This window comes from Kryptolebias marmoratus, linkage group LG1 (assembly GCF_001649575.2).
Source record: "Kryptolebias marmoratus isolate JLee-2015 linkage group LG1, ASM164957v2, whole genome shotgun sequence".
Classification (NCBI taxonomy): domain Eukaryota; kingdom Metazoa; phylum Chordata; class Actinopteri; order Cyprinodontiformes; family Rivulidae; genus Kryptolebias; species Kryptolebias marmoratus.
The window spans coordinates 29,126,579-29,149,667 of NC_051430.1; the positions used below are offsets into that span (position 1 = coordinate 29,126,579).

At 42.1% G+C, this 23,089-nt stretch overlaps 2 protein-coding genes across 2 annotated transcripts; one reads left to right on the forward strand and one right to left on the reverse strand.

Moving 5' to 3' along the window:
• Window positions 1-1,861: 1,861 nt before the first annotated feature.
• On the forward strand, window positions 1,862-9,101 carry LOC108242783 (C-X-C motif chemokine 13). Its single transcript, XM_017427812.3, has 5 exons — window positions 1,862-2,111; window positions 8,017-8,212; window positions 8,299-8,416; window positions 8,598-8,678; window positions 8,817-9,101. The coding sequence occupies exons 2-5, from the start codon at window positions 8,149-8,151 to the stop codon at window positions 8,869-8,871; spliced, it is 318 nt and encodes a 105-aa protein (XP_017283301.1). The 5' UTR covers window positions 1,862-2,111; window positions 8,017-8,148; the 3' UTR covers window positions 8,872-9,101.
• Window positions 9,102-10,562: 1,461 nt separating this feature from the next.
• cnot6l (CCR4-NOT transcription complex, subunit 6-like) lies at window positions 10,563-22,849 on the reverse strand. The gene is made up of 12 exons (XM_017427868.3): window positions 22,721-22,849; window positions 20,369-20,490; window positions 19,478-19,664; window positions 18,769-18,854; window positions 18,551-18,640; window positions 18,337-18,405; window positions 16,853-17,010; window positions 16,537-16,691; window positions 16,298-16,449; window positions 15,926-16,153; window positions 15,634-15,836; window positions 10,563-14,992 (listed from the first exon to the last, which is right to left on the reverse strand). Exons 2-12 carry the CDS (start codon window positions 20,478-20,480, stop codon window positions 14,771-14,773), a joined length of 1,662 nt encoding a protein of 553 aa, XP_017283357.1. The 5' UTR covers window positions 20,481-20,490; window positions 22,721-22,849; the 3' UTR covers window positions 10,563-14,770.
• Between the last annotated feature and the right edge of the window lie 240 nt (window positions 22,850-23,089).

Sequence of the window (23,089 nt, forward strand, 5' to 3'; positions counted from 1 at the left end):
CCTGCTGTGTTTTTATTGAAATAAAACGTTATATTTCTGGTAAATCCATCACATAAGACAGATTTCATTCTGGGATTTCACACGATAAATATTTTAATTGTGAACAAAATGACTTCCATTATTTTTTTGTGGGAAAATGTTTATCATCTATATTTTACAATTCCTTAGAAATAGTTTTAATAAAACCTGTTGCCCCTTCAGTAAACTGAATCATACCATTGGACAGAAGGTGGTGCTGTTGAATTATCAAAATTAAAAGTACGCTGTATTGCCAAAAGTATTCACTCGCCTTCCTTTACATGAACCCAGGTTCTTCCCATTCTTAATCCATAGGGTTTAATCTGATGTTGGCCCACTCTGCTTCTATAACAGCTTCAGCTCCTCTGGGAAGGTTTTCCACAGGTTGAGGACAGTTTATGGGAATTTTGGACCATTCTTCAGACACTGATGTTGGACACGAGGCCTGGCTCTAAGTCTCGGCTCTAATTCATCAGATCGAGGTCAGGACTCTGAGCAGGACGGTCAGGTTCTTCCTCATCCTCATCTTTGTGGACCTTGCTTTGTGCTCCGGTGCTCAGCCATGTTGGAACAGGAAGTGGCCGTCCCAAACTGTTCCCACAAAGCTGGGAGCATGAAGTTGTCCAAAATGTCTAGACAGGAACCGTTCTCCTGGCAGCAGCCAGACCCAGACTCGTCCCTCCAGAGGACACGTCTCCTCTGGTCTAGAGTTCAGTGTGTCCCACTCTTTGCTCTTGGCGATGGAAGGCTTGGATCAGCTGTTGCCATGGAAACCAACACCTTGAAGCTCTCTCCTCTCTGTTCCTGAACTGATCTAAAGGCCTCATGAAGTCTGGAGGTCTGTAGATGTTGACTCTGCAGAACGTTGGTGACCTCTGAGCCCACTCTGTGGTTTTACATGCCCGACCGCTTCATGCTGTCATTCCCAATCTCTTCCACTTTGTTATAAAACCTCTAACAGCTGACTGGAATAATTAGTAACGAGAAAATTTGACAACTGTACAGGTGGCTTCCTATCATGGCGCCACGCTGGATTCACTGAGCTCCTGAGAGCGACCCATTCTGTCACTCATGGTTGTAGAAGCAGTCTAAATGTTTAGATACACCTGTGGAAGGGATTGGAACACCTGAAAAGTGATTTAGATGGATGTGTGAATACTTTTTACAATATAGTGAAGGTTTTATTGGGAATAACAGCCTAAAGGAAGTTAACAACCAAACTTTGCAGCTTAAATAACCAATAAATTAATGAAAATCAGGTGAGACCATAATAAAAACAGCATATTTTGTTGTCAAATGAGAAACTGCTATAACTGATAGAAATCTGTTTAAGTTTCTTATTTAAACTAGAATGTAATTTGATTGTACTTTTTATTGAAATTACCAGATGATTAATCTGCCATAAAACACATTTTCAAAACTGACATTTTTAATGAATATTAGAGCTTTGACTTCAGTTTTTGGTTTCTAAGTGCCTACTGTTGTTCATAAAGACAAAAAAATTAAATAATAAGCAGGGTGCATTTCATAGAAGTAGTTGGATTGCAAAAACCAAACAAGAAACAGTAAAAAAGTTTGATTGTTGAATCAGCATTCACAAATATTTGTCTTTCAAGCCTTGTTAGGAAATGATTAAATTACAGGAAGTAAAAATTTGTTTTGCTGTAGGTTTTTTTTTTTTTAAATCTAAATCTAACACCATCACTCTTTGCTGACACAGAGCAGTCTTGAGTTTCACACCTCGTTTTCATGATGACTTTAAGCATTTCTTCCTTGTCAAATTTGATTTTTAAAGCTGTGTTGTGGTTAGCTGCCCCGGCTAACGGCCGTTAGTAACGGTTAACGTTCCGGCGCCATCTTAGCTGTCTGAAATACAACAACTTTGATAGTTTTAGATGACCCAAACTGTGCTGCTGAGAATACAAATATGAGTTTTCATTTCTTAATATATTTGTGGTTCAGGCTTACGTTTCCCGACAGCGATAACTAGCTGTAAATTTAAAAATAACCAGAAATAGTTTCATGTTTTATTATCGTTAGCATGGATTAGCTGCTGCTAACGTCCAGGATTGTCCATCTTTCAGGCAGAAAAGGTGAGTTTTATTTATTGTTAATATGACATTTAATCACAGAGTTTTCTTTACTGCTTAGAATATTGTAAATAAGTATGTACAATAGCATATCTTGTTATCTTTAAGTAGTTTTTGCTCTAGTTTAAACAATTATCCACCAATCTTTATGGAACAAAAAACCCATCAGGGGTTGTTTTTACAGTTTCACTTGAAAATCAGTGGAATATTTATTAAACTAATGCAGCCAGATTCGTAAATTCTATGCAAGTTTAAAATTTATATTCTGAGGTTTAATTAGAGCTATACAAGGCTGTAAATCATTGAACAACTGGGCTTATATATCCAAGTTAAGTTTGCCAAACATGAACAAAACAAATACAATGCTGCTTAAAATTATACTTCTGAATGTATCTCTGGTATCCTGTCAAAATGATTCCAAAAAATAAAATAAAAAACAAAAATATGGGATTATTAAGGCCCCCTTTTTAAAAACCTGTTGGGTTTGGTGAATTTAAACAGGCCAAAAAATATTTCAGTTTTGTCCTCAGCTCCAGAAATAAACTTTAAAATGGACACAGAGCTTATAATTGTTAGAATATCTTATCTTTTTCTGTGTGACAATAACAAACCTCAAGGCAATATCTGAATGAGTGATAAAATCTAAACTTGATTGAGACTAAAATAGCACAAAGTTTGCATTAGTAGTTACTTAGATGGCAAAAAAAACTGTAAAACAATTTGATTGCTGAATCAGCATTCACAAATATTTGTCACCTAAACTTTGGTTAGTAATAATAAAATTCCAGGACCTAACAATTAGTTCTGCTTGAGCTTCCTTTAAGACTAAATCTAACACCATCATCCTTTGCTGATGCAGAGCAGTCTTGTGGTTAACACCTCGTTTTCGTGACGATTTCACCGTTTCTCCCTTGGCAAGCCTGAATTTTTATGGCATTTAAAGCATCAACACCTTCTTGTATTTCATCAGTCGAGAAACCTACTTGTTAACACATTGAAGCGACTGTAACTTGCAGTAAGAGATAGACGAGCGGTGTTTCAGGGAATGACTAAAAGTTTCAAGAGAAGCAGCAAACTTGTTAGTTTCCGTGTGGAAAGTAAAAGGAGCATCTCAGTTTGTTTTTCATGCAGAGATTTTCTCTTTCAGCGTAAATATACAGAGGCTTGTTGTTTTCAAGAAATGAACAAAGGAAACAGCAAGAAATGGAACAACCATGAAGCTGTATTTCAGTGTTGGACATATAACGCAGTTTCATTTCGTTGTTTACGTCATCGTGTGTCCCTGGTCTTCAAAGGTCCCTGTCCTGCATGTCCTGCTCCAACACACCCGATTCAGTGGTTGGATTTCCTCTTCACCACATCTTCCAAGTTTTACAGAAACCTGTTAATCACACATCGATTCAAACCAGGTTTGATGAAGCAGAGAAACGTCTAAAACATGCAGGACATTGGTCCTCAGGGGACTAGGATTGGACACCGCTGCCTTAAGGTTGTATCTCACTGGACTGTGACTCCTAGAAACTAGTTGGTGACTCAGAATTGCAACAAAATCTGTAAATTTTCTGTTGCAGTTTCACTTAATCCTGAGTGGCTGAGGCCAAGAGACCAGACAGCCGTGTCGGTGCGTTCTGCAGCCAGTTTCTATAAATCGCGGCCTGTTTTCAGGTAAAACTATCGTACCCTGCTTCGAACCCACCTTTGCAGTCGCCTCTTTGTTTACGATTTAATCTACTGGAGTCCACTTCAGAAATTAAGACAGGCAGATTTTACCAGTTTTGTAATTATTATTTATCATCAGTGGGATTTTTGGACCTGGACATTTGGGGCCGCGGGATGTTTTCCGAGCAGATGTCAAAGGGAAGCACTGCAGAAAGTGAGGAAATGTTTGTCGTTTTGAGAGAAATGTCGTCCCACAGAGTTTATGACTTGAAGCGACACGACTCAATGAAATATAAATATTTATTTTTAATTTTACCAGTCAAAAGATCTCCTTAATGGTCCAGAATTACATTAGCATCAATATTTATAAATATGACCTAATAAACTAGAATTATCAGCTGAATTGTCTACTTTTTATAACATTTAGCAACGTGAACTAAACATAAACTTAAAATCTCACTGCCAACCTATGAGGTCCTCAGTTGGCTCCTGGTGGAACACCATACGATCCAACGCTGTAATTTTTAAATAAAATTAAACTTTTATTACTTTTCTTGTGATTGTGCTCCAATTAAAAAAGATTAAATTGATTATTAATGTAGGTCAGCTCGAACAAAGCGCAGGTTTCAGGCTTTTAACAGGTTTTAAAACCTGCTGACATAAACAGACTTTTCTTCTTTTTTTTTTAGATCAGTGTTTGCTCAGCAGTATCTGTGGGCAGACGTTTTCTGCTGCCGAAAGTCGGGAAATTTAAATGTGGTGGTTTCCTTTGGTGGCAAGCAGATGGCTTTCACTTGAGGACGGTACGGTACGCTAAAAGTGCCGGTAATAAAATGCAAAGTCGGCTCATTTGGTTGCGCCTGGCCTGCCTGTGAAGAAGTGTCTGCAGATATGCCTTTTTTCTGCAAAAACCTTTGGCTTTGCTTTTGATTCTGCGGCAACACAACTCTCTGAAAAAGAAAGTTTCATCTTATCCTGAAATGGAGAAGTAAAACAAAGATTCTTACATTGTGTAAGGTTTTGTTTGTAGACAGACGGCTTTAAACAGAAGATATTGGACCAAAACATTCCAGTTCATTGGTTTTAATTCCTTTTTTTAAAATTAGTTTAGATACTGGTTGTCATATTTTCTTTTGGCTAATTACCTCCAACAGGTTATGGTTTCAGTAGTGTGTGTCTGTTTGTGTATAAGATTATTCAAAAAGTTATAAATGGATTGTCGTGAAATTTTCAGGAAACGTCAAATACGGTGCGAGGAACAGGAGGTTAGATTTTAGTGCTGATCCGGTCAAAGGTCGAACTCAAAGGTCAAGGTAACAGAGCGGCCTGTGCTCTAACAGCTGGACACCTCATGGGTCAAGGGTGATCACTGTTGATTTCAAGTTGGCGGGGTGAAAGGTCACAGGTGACCCCTTTGTTACCTCTGCAGAGGAGGTTCTGTTTTCAGTGTTGTTGGTAAGATCACATAAAAACTAAAAATGAGCAGATTTGGAGGAAATGTTAAAGAATTGTTGGGGTTGTCATAAAAAAAACAACAACATTGAATAAGTTCAGATGGTGATCCGGATCATGATGCTGGCGCTCAGGTTTGCGCTCTCTGAGTGGTTTTCTTGTTACTGTTTGTAAAGTTGGGTGGAATATACTAAATCTAGATTAAAAGAACTAAAAACATTGGCCTATAGGAGGAGAGTTACACAAAAACATCAGTTTAATTAAGAGAAGGACCGTTTAATTTCTGCAGTCTTATAAAACTTTCAGCTTCATGTGAAGCTGTGGTTTGATCTGTATTTACTCATTTTAAGGAAACTTTTGTGCTTCAGTGCAGAACAATAACTGTGGTTTTCGCTCCTTTATAGAAACAGTTTTGATTTGATTACAGGAGGAAAACAACCCAAACCAGAGAGTTCAGGGGTCTTATTGGCTGACTGGTTTATGATTACTCACTCAGTTGGGTAACATCTGTAATTTTACTCCTTAAGTTTCATTTTCTGTTCTGTATTTGCCTCTTTGTGTGTTTGTTTTTTATGAACCACTGGATGAATTTTAACAAGACTGTAAACAATCCCTGGATGTCCGAATGATTCAAGATGGCGCAGCCAATTGCTGAACTGAGCAGCGTTTTTGCTCCACAATCACTTCAACAGAAAATCTGCAGGATTTTCTGTATAAACACTGATTCAGCTTTCACACATTTTCTGCTTTCTTCAGAAAGTTTTCTGTTTATAACTAAGTGGGTGTGAAGTATCGTTTTTATGCAAAGGCACGCAGGTGAGAATGACTCAGGAAAAAAAAAAACCTGTTGCCAACTGTGGTATTTCCTTTTGCCCTCGTCTTTATGAATGCTGAAATGTAAAACTTGATTCTGCTTCATCAGCACAAAATTAAACTTTTATTTAGGTTTTAATGGAAGAAAAGAAGCAAACAAACACACAGAATGTCCTGATTGTATAAGTGTTTGCCAGTTGTAGTATTAACTGTGACATTGTTGTCAGCTTTACCCGTAAGAATCTATAAAAAGTTACTTCTTTTTTGTGTATTTTAAGAAAAAATAAGAAAATATTTTTCTAAAATATTATTTTGCGTTGTATTATGTTCTGGTGACGTCCGTTCATGTGTCTGATAATTTCTTGTCCGAGCTCTAATTGATAAACCCTTTTAACAAAGTAATGTCAAACTGCACAGCCAGACAGGTGATCCCTATTGATTTCAAGGTCATGGGGTCCAAGGTCAAGATCACAGTTGACCCTTTTGTGAAAACCTTGTCTGAGCTCTAACTCTGCAACTGTGTAACGTTGGAATGTCAAACTGCACAGTTGGATGCCTCATGAGTCAGGGATGATCTCTATTGATTTCAAAGTAACAGGGTCAAAGGTCAAGGTGACAGGTGAACCCTTTGTGAAAACCTACCTGTGGACACAGGTTGTTGTCTGAGGGAATTCATGCTCTGGATTTTGATTTCACTGACAGTTTTCTCTCATTTATATTGTATATAAAAAAATTTTATTAAACAAATTCAGTTACGTTGATATGAAATAATTTCAGTGTTTTAGCTCTTTAACGGGTTTAAAAGTATCACCCTTTTTCTGTCGTCAGTCTTTTAATAAAAAAAAGCAGCATGACTTGAAGGAATGCCTGTCGCCCGTTTACAGAAGGATCTGATGCGATCTGTTGGCGCTCCTAACGTGAGACAAGGATGACCCTCAGCTACTACCACTCCTCTCTGTAGCAGCCATCTTGAATCAAAGTTACCAGCGGTTCTTGAGACATTTTGCAGTTACATGATCGCCCGCCCTCCATGACACTGAAGTGTTGTATCTGAGGAACACGTTCTGGTAAAATCCAACCTTAAACTTTTCTGGGATTTTTTATTTTCCGGAACCAGCAGAAAAAGCCCGTTCTCGTTCCCGCTCTCGCTCGGGGGTTCCCGGCTCAGTCCCAGAAGGCTTTCATATCGATCATCTTATCTAAATATAAAACGGGGATACGCATCAGATTTTCATATGTGGGAAGGAAGGGAGAGAGGGTCAGTTTTAGCTCAATTAATTACTTACCAGAACAGGAAGTGGTTACACGGCTGCTGGTACTCTGCAGGATCTTACCAAGTATTTCTTGTTCCTGATTCGAGCTCAGCTCAACCCAATCTGCTGTAATTATACTTTTCCTGTCATGGCGCAAACTTCTACTGTCCATTTAGGACTTGCCTGCTGTGACTGCAGATTTATTTTAAACTCTGCTACTTTTTTTTTTCTGAATGAAAACCCATTTTCTGACCACATATTGAATACTTTACTTAGCAGAGAAGATGATCTCACCACAGCAGCTTTTATCTTTGCCAGATTTATAAAAAAAAAACTCATTTTTTTAAGCTGTCGAAACACCTGGAGGTCTGATTCACCTTCTTGTTTCATTGAACCTGTTCACACAACTGTGGATACAAACTTTACTCTTATTTCCTGCGGTAGTAGCTGAGTGTCATCCCCAACACGTGCCGCTGGCACTAACAGAGTTTAATAAATGTTGCAGTTCATGTCAGCGCATTTAGCTGACTTATTACATTACATCCACCTCCGCGGGGTCAGAAACAGGTTTTCACTAACATGTTTCAACATTTTGTTTGCAAATTAAACCAAAAAAACAAAAATAGACGCAGAGATGAAAACCCAAAGTTAATTTCGTTTTCAAGAAACCCCCATAAAACATCAAGAAGCCGCAACATTTGCATTTTTTTTTTTTCACGGCGCTGGGACAGGAAGCAAAGGAAGAAAGTTTCCGACGCAGACTTCCTGAGTTGCGGCTTCATAAAGCCAGACTCCGCTTCATTCACTCACACATCACTCTGTCATCTCCGCCGGCATCGAACGCTCGAAACAAGAAGAGGAAGATGAAGAAACCTGTGGTCCTGCTGGCTGCTCTGACTCTCTGCTGCTTCATCACTGAGCTGCACGGTGAGGATCACATTTACACCTGCACTCTGATATCTGAAGTGAACGATGGGTGATCATCATGGACTGAAAATGTTTTTTCTTCACAGCCGCAAAGATCGGATGTCTCTGCAGATCGTCTCTGGTCCTTCGTCCTGTTCGTCCAGGCGTTGTAGCGAACATCACGGTGACGCCTCCGTCTGGACGGTGCCGCAGGGTCGAAATAATGTACGTATAAAAAAAGCTTTTATACCTCTGCACAGGTGACATGAGAAAGTAAAGTTAGAGAGCTAAAACGAACAAACCTCCAGGACAAAATGAACCCTGGGCGACTCTGAATAACTTTAGGTTTACTGTCAGTTTGTGGTTTTAAAATGTTAAATTTGTATATTTTTCTCTTCTTCCACAGCATCTACAGGAAGAATGGCGGCCCAATTTGTGTCAATCCAAAAGCAAAATGGCTCCCAGAACTCCTGAAGTCATTTGACGAGTAAAAACCTTTAATTTCTTCCATCAATAGAAACAGCAGCTGAATGCACAAAATAGTTGTTTTACATCAGATTTAAGGCGTATCATCAGCAGTAAGCGCCGTTTTCACTCCAGTCTCTGATTTTTGTTTTAATTTCAGGATGAAGGAGACCGACTCAACGAGTCACCCAGCAGCCATTTCTACAAACTTCTGATCGAGTTGGAGGCATTCCTGTTGACCTTTTTTAAATCAGTATTTTTAGTGTCTTTAAAGAACTTTTATGTCTTAATATTTGAAATGTTGTGTAGGAACTTGTTGAAATCATCGTGATGCTAAAAACCTCCAATGTGAACGGATGAATAAGCTCCTGCTGTTGATCATGAGTTTGGTTGGTGCTGTGAATTCTACTGTTCTGCTTTAAAGAATAAAATAAAGTTGAAACGAAACAAACAAATGATGGAAAATGACTTTTTATTGCCTGGAAGGGATGGGGAGACGAGATCTGATGAAGTTTTGATTCAAACGTGGCAGAAATTCTGACAAATCCAACTTTCATGGGTTCGTTTAAACAGATTCATCACTTGAAGGACATTTCTGAAAATCAGCTTCATTATTTCTCTTTAAAACTCCAGTTTAGTTGTAGTCTAAAAGCCTCATGATGAAAGTTTAATCCTGACTCTCTCCGTGAAACCAGTTACTCCTGTGGAAGACGGGAGATCGTCCAAAAGCTTATGTTTGTTGGTTTGCCTGTCAGCTACATATCTCATGAACCGCTAGTTTGATTAACTTTTGGAGCCTCAGAAGCTTGAATTTTTAAAATGTTGAAAACTTTTTCCTCTTAAAGGAGTCACAGAGTTGTTGCAGGTGTCTAAAATCACGTTATATCATTAAAAATCTGCATATTTTCATTTAAAAACTCTACTCCAGTAGATTAAATCCTAATCCTGGGGCTGGCTGCTGAAGTGGGTACGAATCAGGCTGATGGGGGGGGGGGTGGAATAATGTGTGTGGCCTAAAGTATAGCTTCACAAGCTGAAAACACGACAACAAGACGTGATGTTCAAATATCAGCGGCTCGTTCGTCGTTTGCTCGCAAAAACTCAAAACAGTAAAAAAATCAGCCGACCTCCCAGTTTTAGATTATCTGAGATCAACATGCAGCTAAAGGTTTAGCTGTAACTCAGTAAATCTTACAGATAAGGAGCAAAAATCTTCACTCCAAGAACAGTGAAACTTTGTCATGAAAGGCAGCGGGCGATATGCATTCCTTCAACGATGACGCTACTTTCATTCTCCTGTTTGAAGCTTCCATCACTGAGTTTGAACCTGAACTGTTTTAAACGTCACAGAAACTTTACAGGTTCAATAAGACAGTTCTTTACGGGTTTATTTTATTTTTTCAGGGTTTTTGGGTATTTTTTGGGTCGAACCTCCTGAACTGTCCTTAATCAACTCAGAACGATGGGACCCTTTTCTTTTTCTAAATGCTTCATTTGTTTTAAATGCAAATGTAAGAGTTTTTGATTTACCAATTGATCAAAACCAGGGTTTGGTTTTAAGTTTACGAAGTTCCACTTAAAAGCTTGTGGAAATAAAAAATGGACACCACCTCAAAGTTACTCACTGGGTGGGTCCACTCGACTTCTTTACTCAGCAAAACAAAAACAGCAACACGCATTTGATACATTTAGTTGTGAAATCTGTCACATGTTTAAGTTTCCTTCGTCGTTCGGTTTTAGGGACTCTTCGTCACACAAATGTAAGTTTTTCATCCAACTAAAACTTCCTGAAAGTTCCTGGAAACGTCTCAGAAACAAGAAATGCAAGAAATTTAAAAGCAGCTTTTCAAAAATAATGAAGCATGTTTGCTGATGATTATAAAGATCCACAACATGAAACTGATGCTGAAAGTCAAAAACTTTACTTTTTTTTAATATATATATATATATATTCTGAAAATACCTTTATTGTTCAAATCATCCAGAAATAACAGCCCTCAGTTTCTTTATTCTTCCTTTAATGTTCCACATTTCTTCAATTCAATGTGATGTTCTGATTTTATTTCATTTAAAAATGAATTACCGCTTCATTTAACTGCATAGTAGTAATTAAAACATGTTTAAATGTTCAAATTGTGCATTTCTTCCCCTCTTGTACAGATTATTACACTGTGAAGAAAACATTTTTTTGCAGCACAATAAGTTCAGTAACAGAGACAACAAGAAAAAACAAACTCTTTGTCCGTTTTGCTGGAAAAGCCTCATTATTTCCAGGGACTTTTATTGGCCAACCAAGACTAAAGAGCTCCAAGGAGTCAGAGACAACGTTAGAATGTCTAAACCAACGAAGGAAGAAAAATAAAACCAAACCATCGGCGGAAACACGAGCTTCACATTCAGAAGCTGAATGCAGTGATAGCTGCGATGGCTTCAAAACATCTCATCACGAGGATATAAAAGAACCGATCTGTGACGGTGAAACCAAACGGCGGTCGGATCAGTGGCGTGAAAACCGAAGACAGGGTGAGAGTGCTGGGTTTGTCTCTGAGCATCTGAGTCTCATGGGCAGTGCTGCTGTTGGAGAAACTGTACAAACGAGGCACGTTGTTCCAGGGTTAGATAAACAAGAGGAAAAAGGATCAGCTGGGGTGGAAACCTCCCGTCAGTTCATGGTGGGCCTGAGAGTTGTGTTCGCTTCGAGCTTTTAAAGATCCACTGGAACCGGGTTTTGTTTTTCCCAGAGTGGAATGATTTATATTTTTTAAAAAATGCTGGACTTTCTTGTGGATTTTTAAATCTACCCCTACATTCACTTCTTCTTAGTGATTCTCTTTGACACCAAGACACGGATATCTTCTTCTTCAGGTCCTCTGTCCTCACTCCAACTCCCTCCATGTCCTCTCTAACTGCATCCATATCTGTCCTCTTTGTCTCCAACATCCTTCTGTCCCTCCTCTGCACATGTCCCAACCATCTCAGTCTGGCCTCTCTAAATTTATCTTCCATTCCTTCAACCTGTGCTGGACCTCTGAGGTCCTCATTCCTAATCCTGTCTATCCTCGTCCCTCCCAAGGAGAACCTCAGCACCTCCAGCTCTGACTCTTCCAGCGCTCCTCCGTTCGCCTCAAACAAAAGAAAGTTGGTTCGGATGTTCAGGAAGTTTCCAGTTCCTGCCATGAGCTGGAAACTACTGGAACACCAGGCGTCCCTGTCCCCACTGAAGACAGTTTTTACGCCAACATGGACTGAGAAGAAGAAGCTCCGCCCCCAGAAGCTTGACTGACATGTAGTGGACGAGACAAACGTCTCCTGGAGAAATGTCCTTGGGTCGGACGAGACAAAGACTGGGTTATGTTTGGAGGAGTCAAACCTAAGAGCTCCATACCAACTGTCAAGCATGGTGGTGGTAGCATCATGCTGCACAAAGTGGATGGAATAACTCTTCGACATCACCTCGAATCAGCAGCTCAATGGTTGAAACTTGGACACAGATGGGTCCAACAGGACAGTGATCCCAAACACACATCAGCTGGTTTCTGATTGGATAAATCAGGCTAACATTAAGCTCCTGGAGCAGCCGTCCTGACCTCAGCTCTGTCAGAAACGTGTAAATAAATGGCCGGTCTGTGACACGAACTCTATCGATTCTGCCAAGAAGAGTCAAATATCTGCCAGAACCTTGTTGATGGAGACAGAAAGCCTGAGGTCCAGGCGCAGCCTCCTGAGAGACATTTGACCAACTGTTACCAGGGGTGTATGGATATATCTGTGCCTGTGTGGACTGGAGACAATCAACTCGTGGCCCACAATTCTTGTTTTTTAAAAATCACTCAAGCTGCACACCGTCTTATGATTCTACCCCGTGAAAATAACATCTCAAACGAACCATTAAAAGCTCAAAACGAACACGACATTCGGCCCCACGTGGTGTGCGGAAACTCCCGCCTGCAGCTGCGATACGTTCGGATGTCACAGCTGAAGAGGATGAGGAGGGGATGAAGCAGAAACACTTAGATTAGACGTCATCTCGGGGTTATTAAAAAAAACGAGAGACGACACTTTAATGTGCAGCGGAGGAATAAAAACCATCAAAACAAACAGCTTTTCCTCAAAAAAAATAAAACAAACAAAAATAACCTGAATCGTACAAAGTACCAATCGAAAAACAAAGTGACGTTTTAGTCTCAACAGGAGGATCTGTCGACATGTGCAACACCGAGAACATCTTTGATTTGTGAGGGAAAATAAATATTTGCTCCTCGTTTACTGATTGATTTATTTATAGGGAGTGGTGCACTCCCTCATCATCAGTTTGAAGCTGTGAGGTTAGTTCAGGAGTGAAGTATACGCCTCACAACCGCCCGTCCAGAAAGATGGATTTTCTCTTTAAATAACGTACAGAGAAGAGGTTCAAAACTACACTAACAAAGCAGATTAATCCGGGTTTAAATCAGGCTTCTGCTAGGTTTGACTCGTGCCTCGGTGAAACGGGACAAACTTTTTGTAAATCCGTCACAGCTCCAAAACGAACAAGAAATATAATTTAATTTATTATTTCAGCCTCTACTTTTAATCACATCCAGCAAAAACTGGGATCAGATTTCTCCTTTCAGCAGAACAGACACCGCTGCGTTTTTTTAATCTGCTCAGCTCACGATTGTGCAAATCCTAGAAAACTTTAGGTTGTGAAAGCCTCTGATTCAACAAACCTTCAGACCCCGGGTGACTTTTTGTTGGCTTTCTTTTGGCAAAGAAGCAGAAGTGCATCGGTGCATTTATTAAAAAAAGCACCGAGATGTGACATTTATACAACACACGCCCTAAAATACATTACTTGTGCTTATGAAGAATTGTCAAAACAACAGCTTCCCGTTTATTCGAACAACGTGACGCAGAGTGTTTAGCGTGAGGTACTGCGAAGCCCTGAGGTATAATTTACATAAAGGGCTGATCATCTGAAGCAAATATATTGATTTAGACTCCACAGGGGACTTTTATAATAGAACTATTTATGTCTTTGGTAAGTAAACACCTAATTACAAACAGATTGTTGTTCTTTGGCCAGTCGGATGATAAAAACAGGACCTGTAATTATCGTAAAACATACTTTATGTCTGAGCAAGTCGAGAAGAAAAAGGGGTTAATTTACTGATTTGGTTAAATGTGGAATTTTGCGCACTAATTTTTTTTTTATTTTTTATTTTGCTGGATCGCAAAGCTGCAGGAAACTCACACGGGTAAAGCACGGCGCGGTAGGAACAGCGAGGTACAGCCCCGTGTCGAAGGAAACAAATATTCCTGTCTAAACGAGGCGATAAAAGGCGACTCATCGGAGTTCGTGCAGCTCTGCGAGGCAGCGCTCCGGTGAAACGACGGATCAACCCAAAGAAAGAGGTAAAAACAATCCAGAAACAGACACGAATTACAACTGCAAAACCCCCCAAATAAAGCATTATCTTTATTTCATCTGGTATTAATAGTTTCATGTTCTGCTACTTTTAAAAACAAGAACTTTTACCCTTAAAAACTCTCAGCCTCTCCCCCGTGTTTCAGCGATTTTTTGGTGTTTTTTTTTGTTTTTGGCCACAGACCAAAAACATCCCGGTTATAACATTCATAGCTTCAGCTGTTGGTAGTGTGACCCGTGGTTTTAGATTACTGGAAGTTTTACAAACAGTGATTTCAGCACAACGTACAATGTTGTGGTGCAGCAATTATATCTCGTGTCAGAACTATTTAAATGATTTCTCTCAGAAATGTGCGACGTAGAAAAGAAGCTGAACTGATGGAACGTTTCTCCTAAAACAGTCGATGTTATCAGTTTGATGTCGTTGTCACAATTAAGGCAAAAAAACTAAAGTTTGACTTTGGAGATTAACAATTTCACCCCAACATTTTGGTATTGAGCTTTTTTGAAAAAGAAAAGGGGGGGAAATAAAAAACTAAGAGAAACATTCAGTGTGCAAAAATACGAACAAACGGGGCGAATACTTCACTCCCTTCGGTGAGTGAGGGTTAAACGATGAGCTGTACAGGGTCCGGTGGAAAGCTGGGGTAGTGTTTAAAAGCCGGGGAGGCGGAGTTAGAGGGGGTAGGCGGGGCTCTCAGGCTGCACTACCTGTGGACCGGCAGGTGCAGCCCGTTGAGGGGGTTCAGCGGGTGGGGCGGGGGAGGGTGCAGCTCCAGCTGGGCCAGCAGGGAGAAGTGGTCCGAGGGGATGTGCGGGTGGGGGCAGCCGGTGATGTTGTTGTCCGTCAGCCACTGGCTTTCGAGCGGCCCCATGACGCCGAGGACGCTCATGTGCGTCTTGGTGAAGAAGATGTAGTCGATGACACCCTGCGGACACAGAAGCACCGTCGCTTTACACTCTGAGCAAAACCTGAGCGCCCCCTGCTGGTTCACACGGGAGAGGCGCCTGAACGGGTTTCAGACCCAGATTCTGAGCAGAACCTTCACGAGTCAGAGGAGGAAAAAACATCACAAACTAATAACTGTGTAACTTTCAGGCTGCACAGCTGTGGCTTCATTTAGTTATGGTCTGTAAGGAAACAAAAAGTGATAAAATAAGTCAAATTTACTGCTAATATTTGGAGTGGTAGTAGCTGAGAGTCATCTCCAACACATAACCAGAGTTCTACTCATTGTTTAAGATCCGTGCTTAAAGCCGCTGCAGCGTCTGTTAGCAAAATATTCTCCAGAACCACGAGGTTTTAATGAAGTTAGACGTTCGTCTACAACTTCCACCTGAGAGAAGCTCGTTCCTGACGGTCCTCAGTGACACGTGTCCGGATCCAGCATCAGGCTGCGTGAGAGATTCATGTCAAGGTTTGAGCAGAACGCCACGCAGCCGCCATTTCTCAAACTAACACGATTTCAGTCTAAAACTCTGGGAGGCCTTTAATTTATTCAACATCCCTGTTATCAAAGAGCGTTCCTCCAAACATAGAAAATGAGATGAACAAACATCAGACTCTGACCTTGAAGTCGTACGTGTAGTTGGTGTAAGGCATCAGGTTGCTGTCGTAGGCGCTCTTCAGCTGGAAGCTGTGTGTGATGCTCCCGTCTGAGGTGCCGTTCTTGCCATTGCAGCTGAAGTTGGTCAGGCATTCGTTGTAGCGCAGCTCCCTGAAGTCCTTGTGGTTTTCAGCCACTCCTCCGTTGCTCAGGTACTCCACCACACCTGGATAACGAGCACAGAAAGGCTTTACTCTTAAAAAAACTCACAACAACAAGCCGAGACGAAGCTCCTGACCGCCAGGCGGGTCCTACCGGAATCAGGCAGCGAGTTGAGGTCGGCGCACAGGACGATAGGGATGGACGAGGGGTCGGAGGTCGGCGAGTCTGTGGCCACAGAGCTCAAGGCTCTCTCAGCGATGCTCTTCAGCTCCGACAGGAACATCATGGTCTGGATCAGCTTCACGTCCGAGTACTCAGGGTCCCAGTGCATGTGAGCGTTAGCCACAAGGATCAGCTGCCTCTCCTGAGGGGGTTTCATGTCTCACAACAAAAAAAGAAACATTTTTCCACCGGTTTGTTTCTTACAACAAACACACAACGTGAGAATCCTCGAGGTCACAAAGAAGAAGCTGGACGCTCTCTTCATTTATGGTTAATTCGAGGAGTGATCTTGTCTGCTCTTACCACTGGAGAACAAGTCCTTATTGACCTCCAGCAGAACCGCCACTCCAATGTTGTCTTTGGTCATCACTCTGTTCAGCATGACCTCTGACCCCTCAGAGTTGGCCATGGCCACCTGATTGAACTCCACAGTGTGTTTCTGAACCAGAGTAAACCTGCAGACACGTCGAACAAAGCAGCGTAAATCGTCACGGGGGCTCGTACTTTTGTGAAATGCTGACAGCTGAAGCTCTAAAGCTCACTTTTCTGTCTTGAAGAAGATCGCACAGCCATCCACGTGTTTCCTCTCCTGTTCAGAGACCAGTTTGGCACGAGATTTGGGACAAAAATAGCCGTCATAACCGCGGTCCTTTAGTGTTTCCAGAAACAACGTGTAGTACTGCTCGGTCTCCACCTCCTGTAGACAAACAGAACACCAGCCGGTCTCTTAATTCTGTCTGCATCTGTTTGTCTCAGCATCGTCTGCGGCGCATCGTCTATGGCGCATCGTCTATGGCGCATCGTCTATGGCGCATCGTCTGTGGCGCATCGTCTGTGGCGCATCGTCTGCAGCTTTACCTGCAGGTTGATGATGTCGGCGTCGCAGCTGGTGATTTCCTCCATGATACCCTTCTTGCGGTACTCCCAGTTCAGCGCCCAGGATGGGCAGTAGCCGTAGAGCTGCCGCGTGGCATACTTATCACACAGCACGTTATAACACATGACTGTGAAAACAGCTGCAGGAGGGACGCAAAAAAGGAAGAAGACGAGTTAAATAAATAACAGGAAGCCTGAACTATGAATCTAAACCTTAGTGACACGCAGAGGTCCAGGTATGTTCTTATAACTCAAACAGTTTTTGTGATTAAAGTATAATTTTAGTAAAGTGACTCAGCATTCACCCCCCTGGTATTCTTTCTATTACGCTGCCTTCAATGTGGACGTTTAATGGACGTTAAATGGGGAAAAAATATACTTCTTTCAAATGATTGAGAAAAACGTACAACTGAAAACTGGTTACGTGCAAAAATATTCAGCCCCTTTCTTTTGGAGGATGCGTATTGTGAGCAATCCAAATCTCAGATGACTTCAGTTTACACCTGTTCTGATGAACCAGTTCAACATGTCTGAAGTCCACCAGGAGACATCAGGAAGTCAGAGACAAAGCTGTGGAGTACAGAAAAAGATCCTGTAGAGGTCCGATAAATCTAATATTAGGAAATAGAAAGATGGAGCCAAGGCTGGTCCACCAAAACGTACAGACCAGGTACGGAGGGCATTAATCAGAGAAACATCCAGGAGGACAAAGAGAACCCTGATGGAGCTGCAGATCTTCTGCAGAGATGAGAGGATCCGTCCACAGGAACACGACCGGCTGCACAGAGCTGAGCTTCATGGAGGAGCAGCAGGAAAAAGAAATTAAAAAAACTGGATTCTTTGGAGTTTTTCTCTGTGGAAGAAGCTGCTGTGGTCAGATGAACTCAAACTCTGAGACCGTCTCATCATCCCTACAGTGAAGCACGGTGGGGCAGTATCATGCAGCAGAGGGGTGTGTGTTTAAATCAGCAGGGGAGTGTGAAATTGATCAAAGTTGAAGGAAAGATGGACGGAGCAAAATACAGAGAAATTCTTGATGTAAACCCGTTCGAGTCTTTCAGAAGTTTGAGGCTGGGGACGGAGGTCCACCTGCCAGTAGGACAACGGACCTGAAACACGCCACCGGTCCGAGGAGAACCGGCCGAAGGTCCTGGAGTGGTCCAGTCAAAGCCCAGACCTCAGTCCAACTGAGAATCTCAGGTTTGATTTAAAAACCGTTGAACAGAAGAACAGGAAGGAGCTGCAGCGGTTAGATGGTCCAAGATGGTGGAGGAGACGGATCCACACTAACGACTTCTGGCTGCTGAACACGTTTAATACGCACCGTTTAAAACCTTTTAAAGCCATTTTCCCCCTAATTAAACTTCATTATTACTTTCAGTCAAATTTAAAAACCCAAAACAGAAAGAATACCAGGAGGGGGGAATACTTTTCCGTCCAGGAGGTTTAAGGTGTGACAGACGAACCTGCGGGGATCATTTGGTCTCGTTCTTTCAGAGTGATCCACGGTCTTTGGGGGAGCTGCTCTGGGTGAACTGGGGACAGGGAAGGACGAGACAAGGATCAGTGCTCGTTTGTCCGCGTCAGAGACAACGATGTAGCCGTTACGAGACGCCTGCAGCAACAGAACGCTCCTGAAGCACGAAGGAGTGCCGCGCGGGAAGTGGCCGATCCACTCACCTGCTAGATTGTCGAGCATGTAGTTCAAAAGCTTTCTGGTTCCGTCGGACTCCTGGTAGATGTTCAGGATGTCCTGGGACAAAGGATTTCCTGCAGAATGCACAAACAGGACGAGGATTTATCTCCCCGACTCACTCAAAATCCAACATCTGACACAAAATGTTCATTTTTCCAACAAGCATCCGGAAATATTTACTGGAATAAGCGGGAATTCTCACCTTTCAGCCCCAGAGTTTGCAGCCGGAAGAGCCTCCCAAGTTCATAAGGCAGAACTCGTAAAAGATTGTTGTTTAAAAGCAATTCCCTGCAAGAAATAAAACAAGAAAGACAAACAATCGACAAAAAGAACTCTGCTTGCAGGAAAACTGGACATATTTTTTTAATCTTAGAGCCGTTTTAACCTTCTTTTTTCCTTTCATGGGATTGTTTTTGATCTAAACGCCCAGAAAGAATTTAAATAAACCTTTCACTGTTATATCAAAGTAATTAGCAACAATCATTTCTTTGTGTAAACGTTAAAGAGGAGCACAAACGTCAGCAAATGTGTGGTAATTAGAAACAGGGCGATCACTGTTTAATGTTGGGACAGGAAGTCTAATTCGAACCAACATCACTGCAGCCTTTTCTTCCCTCAAACTGAAGTTTACAAACAGAATGACTTTAATAAGACTGTAGTTGGTTAATGTGAGCAGAAGTACAAGATTTCTGCATAGCTGGGATTTAATGTTCATATTTCGACACTTTGTTCATCAGATTCCTGCTAAACGAAGAGTTCCTCGGATGATTTCGGTGATTTCTCTGCATTTTTAAAAGCAAATAGAAATGTTATTTTTTGTTGAAATCGCCTCCCGTCTGATCAGAGCCACAGTGTTTTCTCGAAGTGCAGTGCGCTCGGCGTTTCACGGGAACCCCGCGGCGCTCCTCTACCTGAGAGTAACCATGTTGCCCAGTTCGGCGGGCAGGCTGCGGAGCTTATTGGACGACAGGTTCAGGTAGACCAGGTTGGGCAGCTTGGCGATGTCTGGCGGGATGCGGGTCAGGTTGTTGTCATTGATGTGCAGCGTTGTCAGGTGAGTCAGGGTCCACAAGGAGCTGCTCAGACTCCTCACCCGCCCTGCCACCAAACAAACAAACAAACAAACGAGACGAATGTGAGAGGGTTTATTTCCACGTCTGAGTGTTTAGTTTTATAAAATAAATACGTCCGTCCGTCTAGTTTCTGGCAGCAGGTCCAGGAGAGAATCTGTGATCCCTCCGGACTGTTCTGGTTCCGACCCGGGGGTCCAAATCAGACGCCTGAAGCACCTCAGCTGAGCCACTAGCAGCAGGAAGCCGATTCCAGGATCCCGTCGATCCAACTCCCGCTTCATCCCGTCATCAGTCACCAACAAGGCTCCCCCGATACCTGAGCTCCTCCTCCCCGTCCGAGGCAGAGCTCCGCCCCCGTCCCGGGCGGGGGGGCGGAGCGCCCCACCTTTTAACGGACGAGCGAGCGAACAGGTGAGGACAACCACAAACCCGAGTTGTTCAGCAGGAGTTTTCAGACGAGTAGCTTGTTCTGTTTGTTCCCCTTTTATTTTATAAAGTTCAGGATTTAAAGAGTTCAGCTCATCAAACCAGCAGGATTTCTTTATTTTAATTCCTGATTTATTACAGATTCTTTGTGGATTTCTTTAACACTCTTTTACGAAGCAACTAATGGTTCGTTTTTAAAGCACCTAAACGTAAAAACCTTCAGCTCAGAGCTACGAGTCAAATCTCGCCATTTGTGTCGAGTTTCGAGCTCGGCGTCTCGGAATAAAAAAACAGAAAACTAACCAGAGATCTCGAGCTCCGCCCAGTGAGACTTCTTCCCGCTCGCCGCGTCCTCGGCCGACATGATGGTGTAACATCTGCGGGGATCCGGAGGGTCATATTTTTCCTTTGGCATGCCTGTTAATCTGGGAAACAAAACAGGAGCGGGGATTAGTGCTTCTTTTACTCTCAAACTAAAGAATTATGTTAAAAAAATGTCCATAAAAAGGAGGATTTTCAGACAGATACAAACATAAAAGGAACATTTTTAAAATAAAACAAGCATTTAAACTAAATACGGTCCGGTTCCGTCACAGTTTAATGATCGTTTCAGGAAATTACCGCGACAAGTTTGAAGAAGACGTGCATTTTTCTTAAAACGTTTTAAACTAAATCTGAACGACGGCGAAACTCACTTTTCGATCGACCGCAAACGTTTACTGAACCACGAAACAAAAACAAACAAACAAACAGTTCACCCTCCGGGTGAAGTTAAAATCTGTAAAATATTCAGTTTATTATCATTTAATCCTGATGTTTTACCAAAAAACAACATTTTTCACTAAAGTATAAAATAGTTCTTATTTTTTTGGTCTCATTGCTGTATTTAGTTTTCTTAGGAATCCTGATTTTCATAAAGAAATTAAATCATTTCTTTTTATTTTGTTTGTGTTTTATGAGTTTGTTGGCAAAAATTTATTCACCTATTAGAGCCGGAGAAATTTATTTATTCATGTTTTAGCTTTTGACTCAATATTTAAAGAATAAATGTGTTTTTTTTCTTTGTTTTTAATTAATTTAATGAATCTGAGCTCAGATTACTGCTGACGGAACTTTTTTCTCCTTCCTGAGCGTTCAAGCAGAAAATGGAGTCGTGTTTCAGGCGCCGTCGACGAATCTCACCTGTTCTGGTGGCAGAATAAAAACGCGCACGGCTCTGAGCGTGCACGTGACAAACCCGCCCCCCGCCGGCGGCCATGTTGTCGGGTTTCAGAGCACCTCGCAGCGCCGGACACGTTTGGAGGGAATAAAAAATAAACGACACAACTTGTTTACGCTCCGAGAGGTCAGCTGAGCGGCCTCCTGGCACCGGAGCGCTCTACAATTACATGGAGGCGGGCGCAAAACAAACAAACAAACAAACAACAAACTTCACTTTAAAGATACTCGCTGCGAAACATGAAAACAAACATTAAAAGGAAAGATTACCCTGAACCTTATCACACTGTGCAGCCTGAAGGACTTTATTCAGGAAGTTTTTACAGATATACTAACATGAACCTTTGAAATGCGGGTACACGCTTAATGTAAACAAAGTCAAACTACCGATCTACTGAATTACTGCCTCTAGTCTGTGTAGGTGAACAAATACGGCTGGTAAATTAAACCTATTTTCAGTCACTTCAGCTGTTTCTGTACATAAGTCTGAAATGCAGGTACGCACTCAATGTAAACAAAGTCAAATGATGATTTATTGTCCTGCTGGTTGAAATGCAGGTACGCATCTAATGTAAACAAAGTCACACATTGATCTACTGGATTGCTGGCTTTAGTTAGTATAGGCAAACAAATACAGCCGGTAAGTTTAACCTATTTTTTGGTCACTTCAGCTATTTCTGTAGGTAGATCTGAAATGTGGTATGCACTGAATGTAAACAAAGCCACACTACTGATCTACTGGACTTCTAGCTCTAGTTCATATAAGTTTAACCTATTTTCAGTCACTTTAACTATTTCCATAAGTAAACAAACTTATGTGGTCGTTTGAATCTGGCCACATTTTTTTCACTTTAACCCAAAATCTTAGTTTCAGGCTTTAAGTTGTTTTTTGTTGTCTGGTCTTTATTACTTTGCGCCTTTAAGACTCTGAGAGCTGTCACAAATAACACCTTTAAAACTTTAAAACTGTCTCCAGAGTTGAAAAGTTGTTTTTAAACAACATTATCAGCTTATATAACCGCAGCATGGAGGTCGTGCTGAAGCTCCAGCAGCTGAGTTTCCAAACTTAGCTGTAGTGTCTGAAGTGAGGACGCGCGTCCCGCAGCAGGACGGGCCCGTTCGGGAAAGGTTCGACCCGCAGCTGTCACACCTGACACCAAGATAAACACACCTTAACGACCCGCCCGTCCGGTGTTTACCGGCGGTACCGACTGTTAAAGCGGCGTCCCGTCGAGGAGCAACCACGTTAACCGCGCGGCGCTTCCGGAGCACGCCGCTGGATTTGTTCTGCTGGCGGCGGCTGGGCGCGCGCCACCCCGGGCTCACCGGGGCTTTTACGGCGGGGGTGGAGGTGGAGGAGGTGGGGGACAAGAATCGAGCCGGAACCGAACCCCCGAAACGAGCTGTGCGCGAACACAAAGCCGGACGCGGCGTTACCTTCATTCGTGGGCGGTAGATGGAGTTTTGTTGAGGGGACTGGCGGAGACATGCAGACGCGGCTGTTGAACCCGTTTAGACCCCGAACGTCTCGGAAACAGAAGGAAGAACAACAAACGCGACTTCCGCTCGTCCCCGGCGGCCCCTTGAGCGCGCACGTCTCCATCTGCGCGCCTCGCGACATTTTACGAGACACCAAAAAGTATAAAAACTGATATTTTAGGTCGTTTTTAACCAGAAAACTGACACATAACGCTGTTATAGAGCAGAAGGTTGAAACTCAAATCGCGAGGAGCTGTTTTTCGAAACTTTGCTTTTATGTTTTGACAGAATTTGTTGTTTTTTCACATCACAATGCACCAAAACCGT

Coding starts and splice junctions, on each gene's coding strand:
- LOC108242783 (XM_017427812.3), top strand. CDS start 8,149: ATGAAGAAACCTGTGGTCCTGCTGGCTGCTCTGACTCTCTGCTGCTTC. Junction 8,213..8,298: donor CTTCATCACTGAGCTGCACG/GTGAGGATCACA, acceptor TTTTCTTCACAG/CCGCAAAGATCGGATGTCTC. Junction 8,417..8,597: donor TGCCGCAGGGTCGAAATAAT/GTACGTATAAAA, acceptor CTTCTTCCACAG/CATCTACAGGAAGAATGGCG.
- cnot6l (XM_017427868.3), bottom strand. CDS start 20,480: ATGCCAAAGGAAAAATATGACCCTCCGGATCCCCGCAGATGTTACACC. Junction 19,665..20,368: donor GGCGGAGCTCGAGATCTCTG/GTTAGTTTTCTG, acceptor GTTTGGTGGCAG/GGCGGGTGAGGAGTCTGAGC. Junction 15,837..15,925: donor CAACTCGCTGCCTGATTCCG/GTAGGACCCGCC, acceptor CTCGTTATCCAG/GTGTGGTGGAGTACCTGAGC.